A 6000-nucleotide genomic window follows, 5' to 3' on the forward strand; every position below is an offset into this window, starting at 1 on the left:
ATGCACGTTTTGGAGCACAAGTGCTAGCGCGTGGTGTGACCTGTTCCCACCCTATATAGGGATTGCTTTGTTACATCCCATACATAATGGCTTCATCTGCTTGATGACAAGGAAGGGAAAATTAGGTTCTTACCTTGATAATTTTCTTTCCTTTAGTCATAGCAGATGAAGCCATGAGCCCTCCCTGTATGATTGTCTGTATGCTGTGAATCTGTTTCAGGTTCTGTTCTTGTTTCCTGAAGTTCCTTCCTTGGGAGAAAGTTGGAAAACAGTCTTCAGGATTCATGTTCACTTATAGGAGGATGAGTCCATTACGGTTTGCCATACTGCTTTGGAAGCTTCAAATACTGAAGAGGCAGTGGAGCTAGCTGGCCATGAGGCACTGTGAAAAGTTGAGTGCTCTCTATCTCCCCCTGCTGGTTGATGGACACAACCCATACGTAATGGCTTCATCTGCTATGACTAAAGGAAAGAAAATTACCAAGGTAAGAACTTAATTTTCCCATATTCATTATGGTTATTCCCCAAAAAAGCCAGCTCTTTTTCCCTCCCTTCCTCCATATTAGCATATTCATTTGCATATATATATATATGCTAATATGCTCCGCCCCATCCTCCCCCCCCCCCCCAAATGAAACAGTCAAATTATGCCCATGGTCTCTGGATTCATCTGCTGCAACTACAGGAAAGAAAATTATCAGGTAAGACATAATTTCTTGATTCTATATATCATGCCTAAAAAAATCAGTGCCGAAATGTTCACTTTAATTTAGTCATACTTTATAGAATAAGCCTAAATTTATATGCAGTATGTAGAATATGCTGAGCGCTGGTCCATGCAACTAAATTCAGTCATGGGCAGTTATAGATGGTGGAAATTAAAACAGTAACGGAATTCAAACATGCGTGGGATAAGCATAAAGAAATCCTGTGCAGAAGGAATGGATCCTTAGGAGCTTAGTTGAGATCGGGTGGCAGAACCGGTGGTGGGAGGCGGGGCTGGTGGTTGGGAGGCGGGGATAGTGCTGGGCAGACTTATACGGTCTGTGCCGGGTCTGGTGGTTGGGAGGCGGAGATAGTGCTGGGCAGACTTATACGATCTGTGCCAGAGCCGGTGGTTGGGAGGCGGGGATAGTGCTGGGCAGACTTATACGGTCTGTGCCCTGAAGAGCACAGGTACAAATCGAAGTAGGGTATACACAAAAAGTAGCACATATGAGTTATCTTGTTGGGCAGACTGGATGGACCGTGCAGGTCTTTTTCTGCCGTCATCTACTATGTTACTATGTATGTTACCAGGTATATTTTATAAGAAAGTGCATAGATTTTAGAAAAGACCATGACCTGCCTGTGGCCACGCCCACTTTTCAACTGTGTGACTTAGAATTTATGCGCAGCACGTTATAGAATATGCTTAGACAGTTCTGTGCATAAATTCTAATTAATGCCAGTGTTAATTGCTTGTTAATTGGCACTTATCAGTGCTGACTTAACTAATTAGGTTGCGCACACAAATACAGAATATGACTATTTGCGCGCACAACGTAAGTCATGCTTTATAGAATCCGGGGGTTAATGAATGCCTGGGAGCAGGTGCAAATGCCAGTGTTTATATTTGTTGAAATAGATGTGTTCTTCCGTTGTAAAATAGAAAATACATTTCTGCTTTAGTGGTCCATCCAGAACATGCCCCTTCAAATCTGTTCATACTGTGGGTATACCAGTGGCATAGAGAGACACTCGATTCTGGATGTGTATTAGCCCAGTATCTCTCTCTCCCCACCTCCACCCCCAAATGCAGTCCTGTGTCTCTCAAACCCTTCCTTGGCTGTTGGGTTTTCTGGATTACCACATGGAATATGCATGAGAGATCTGCATACATTAGAAGTAGTGCGGGCAAATCTATTGTAAGCGTATTCATTGTGGGGATCCTGAAAACCTCAATTTGCTAGGTGTGCCTCCAGGAGAGGGTTGAGAAGCCACTGCTCTAGCCTCACAGATGCAATGTGGTGTGGATATTAAGTGAAACTCTTGTTTGTGCCATCCCTTTGAGAAACTTTAATGCAATGTTGTTCTTATGTTCCAAGAAGGAAATTGCTCATTTTCAAATGTTTTTTTGACACGGTGTGGTCTGATACATGTTTCTCTCTTCCTGTAGGCTGGCTGGAGTCATAGCTTTTTTTGGAAAGCAAACCAATGGATAATGATCCATATGTTCCACTGCCGCATGGTCATTACGTACCACTTGTGGTGGGTGTGTGCGTGGAACTGGGATCATCTGATAAATTCTTTTCCCCTTCCATATTTAACATTCTTCTTCTTTGCACTGAGCCTTCTTACCCTCATCATGAACCCGTACTGGACCTACAAGAAGACTCAGCAGCTCCTGAATCCAGTGGACTGGAATCTTCAATCCAACGTAAAGAACAATCTCTCAGGAAAGGATGGCAGTGTCAAAGAGAAGAGCACATAGCAGGAAAATAACAGGAAAGGACATATACAGTCAGAGAAACACAGTACAGTTTGCACTTCCGAATATTTACTTATTTTTGAGTGGCAATAATGACTACATTTTTCTTTTCTTTTTTCCAGTATTTTTTTTTTCTGTTGTACTGAAATGTATGCTTTGGCTTTCAGTCAGTATTAACTTGTCTTATTCATTTTTAGTCCAGTGTGAAAAGAGGGGAGGTGCTGTTGCCATGCTGTCAACCCCTGACATTATTTTAGGAAGTCTTAGATATACAACTGTCAGCTAGGGGAAGCACTGCTTTCAAACCCCTAGTTAGTATTTTACCCATGATGCAGCCAATTTGGTGAAATGTGGCTACATTGGGTCTTGTTTGATAAAGAAATCCTCAGACATTTTGGTCTGCTGTGTTTTCTATTGCTGCCTACTGCAGACCTGAGAAACCTCTCTTATGTTCCTGTACATTTGTTTTTCCAGTATTTCTTTTTCTATTGCATTGAAATGTATGGTTTGGCTTTCAGTCAGTATTAACTTGTCTTATTCATTTTTAGTCCTCCAGTATTCAAATGAGTTGAATTATCAAATTGGTTTAGTGAAGATAATGCCTTTTCAGACTAACAAAGGTCCGTTAAACTGGAAATGAGACAGGGAGTGAGTGGTCCCTTGGCTTTGGCGATATGGTTTGTGATTCAATCCCTGCATTGAGCTCTTTGTTGCCCCTGGTCAGCTGGGATGCCATGGATGTACAGTTCCCAGCATCTAGGGGAAGGGAAAGAGTTATGGCAGATGCTTAAGGATAACTGTGGTGGTTTGGATTCAGGGCTTCTGATTGTTAAGTCCCAGGAGACCTGCAGCGTGATCCTTGGCATTGTAGGACTATTACTGCAGTGACCAGACTGGGTGCGGGGGTAGAGGGGAAAGCTCTGGGTGTTTATAAATAAAGGATCATGGTTCCAGTTCAGCTGCATTATAAAGGAAAAGACCAACTCTTCCAAATCAAATATTTTGTCAGATCTTCCACTGAATTGCCATTATGGGATGGCTCTTTTCCTAACTTTTTAATTTTTATGTCTTGGAATCATTCTATCTTGGGTACCTGCAAAAGGAAACAAACCAAACCTTGCTGTGAGTTTTATTAAAGCTTTTATAAGGACTGTCCGCTTCTAATCGTCCGTTACACTCCTACTGTAGTTTTTATTGAAAACAAAAAGAAACTATAAAATAAATCTTCACAAAAAAGATAGTGTCTTAAAGATTGAAGGGAAAGGACCTTCCAAACCTCATTCTGGCACTCCAGTAGGCTGTTTCAGTGTGTTCCAACCCTCACTCTGACATTGCCAGAGATTTTGACTATATTCCCACGGGAAACCAGCATTAACTTCTTCATCCCTAGCCTCATAAGTACATACATAACTGTTGCAGTACTGGGACAGACCGAAGGTCCATCAAGCCCAGTATCCAGTTTCCAACAGTGGCCAATCCAGGTCACAAGTACCTGGCAAGATTCCAAAATAGTACAATACATTTTATGCTGCTTATCCTAGAAATACTGCCAAACAACGCAGCTAAACTCTAATAGGTGCAAAAAAGTAGAGTGTTATGGGAGAATTACTGAGGTGGAGTTATCAGGCATAGTCTCATATTTAGTCGCAGCTGATCTTAAATTGATTTGCTGCTAACGTTCTAATTATAGACTCATGCCCTCCCTCCTACCTTTTCACTCCGCTAACAGCACTGCTAGTTTTTTACTTTTTATCTCTTTATTTTCTTATTTTTATATTTTTTATATTATTTCCACATGCTGTTAGCCATTATATTATTTTAGCAAACTTCTAGCTTCTCGGCTGTCAGATGTTTGTTTGCCAACCACCCTCCAACAAACCAAACAAACATCTGACAGCCGAGACTGCACGTTAAGTTCCCCTTGAGAAAGCCAGGAGGGTGAAACAGGCTCCTGTTGGGGTGTGCTTCTCTACGGCATGCAGATAAGTTATAAGCTAGAAGTTTGCTAAAATAATATAATGGCTAACAGCATGTGGAAATAATATAAAAAAATATACAAATAAGAAAATAGATACAAAGTAAAACCAGTAGTGCTGTTAGCAGAGTGAAAAGGTAGGAGGGAGGGCATGAGTCTATCCTAGAAATAAGCAGTGGATTTTCCCCAACTCCATCTTAATAATGGCTTATGGACTTTTCTTTTAGGAAGCTACCCAAACCTTCTTTTAAACCCTGCTAAGCTAACTGCTTTTACCACATTCTCTGGCAAAGAATTCCAAACTTTAATTACACGAGTGAAGAAATATTTTCTCTGATTTGTTTTAAATGTATTACTTTGTAGCTTCATTGTGTGCCCCATAGTCCTGAATTTCCGTGACCCCCATTCTTGTTCAGCTCTGTAGTCCTGTCGCCGCACAGCCATTCCACCACATTCTCTGTTTTGGGCTGTAGTACTAATTTTTGAATGTTTAGTATATTTTGCATTGTAGAAAAATGAAACGTCACAATTTTTTTTCTGACATGAGGTAATAAGAGTGTACTCCCCCAGAAGTTTTTTTGCCAGCTGGGTAGCATAAAGGAGTAGCTGGATGGGGGTGGAAGAGATTACTGTGCAATATTATAACATTTTCTGTTAGCCAAGGGACAGTATAGTTATCCATCCATGATATCTACTCTCCCTTTCACTCCCTTAGAGATCTTATATACTTGTCCCAGGCTTCCTTGAATTCAGATACAGTTTTCATCTCTACCATTCTGCAAATTCACCGTCCTTTCCATGAAGACGTATGTCCTCAGGTTACTCCTGAATCTGTCCCCTTTCACCTTCCTCCTATGCCTCTTCATTCCAGAGATTCTTTTCAGTTGAAAGAGACTCTTCTCATGTGCATTTATGCCATAGAGGTATTTAAATATCTCAATCAAATCTCCCCTCTCCTGCCTTTCTTCCAAAGTATACACCATATGCTTTATGACGAAGACCACTGACTGTTTTAGTAGCTGCCGTCTGGACTGATTCCATCCTGTTTATATCTTTCTGAAGGTATGGTCTCCAGAATTGTACACAATATTCTAGTCTCACCAGAGACTTATACAGAGGCATTATTGCCTGCTTTTCCTGTTAGCCATTCCTTCCCCTTATATATTCCTTAGTGATCTGATAAAGGGAGCTATGAGTGAATTAGTCAAATTTACAGATGATATGAAAATATTCAAATTAGGTAAAACGCAAGCAAAGTGTGAGGAATTGCAGGAGGACCTTGCCAGTTTGGAAAAATAGGTATCAAAACGGCAGATGAGATTTAATGTGGATAAGTGCAAAGTGAGGCCAATCGTTGACAGTAATTTTAATTCAGTTTACAAAAAGGTTGATCTGTTGTAAGTCTAAGTTTGACCATGTCTCTCCACCATTTAGAGAACTGCACTGGCTTGAATTCATTTAAGTTGGTGTCTTGATTTTCAAAACCTTAGAAGGCCATTGTCCCAAACGGTTGGTCTCTCTGAATAATTTATTGGGTTTATTTATATAAAGTCGT

At 40.8% G+C, this 6000-nt stretch overlaps 1 protein-coding gene across 1 annotated transcript in view; it reads left to right on the forward strand.

Moving 5' to 3' along the window:
* Nucleotides 1–3849, forward strand: part of CLN8 (CLN8 transmembrane ER and ERGIC protein) — a 43402-nt gene extending 39553 nt beyond the window's left edge. The window contains exon 3 of the mRNA XM_030195607.1: nucleotides 2159–3849. Within this exon, the coding sequence (XP_030051467.1) occupies nucleotides 2159–2473 (315 nt within the window). The 3' untranslated portion in view covers nucleotides 2474–3849. The remainder of the gene's footprint in view (nucleotides 1–2158) is intronic.
* The last annotated feature ends 2151 nt before the right edge of the window (nucleotides 3850–6000 follow it).

The sequence above is a fragment of the Microcaecilia unicolor genome, chromosome 3 (genome assembly GCF_901765095.1).
Source record: "Microcaecilia unicolor chromosome 3, aMicUni1.1, whole genome shotgun sequence".
Classification (NCBI taxonomy): Eukaryota; Metazoa; Chordata; class Amphibia; order Gymnophiona; family Siphonopidae; genus Microcaecilia; species Microcaecilia unicolor.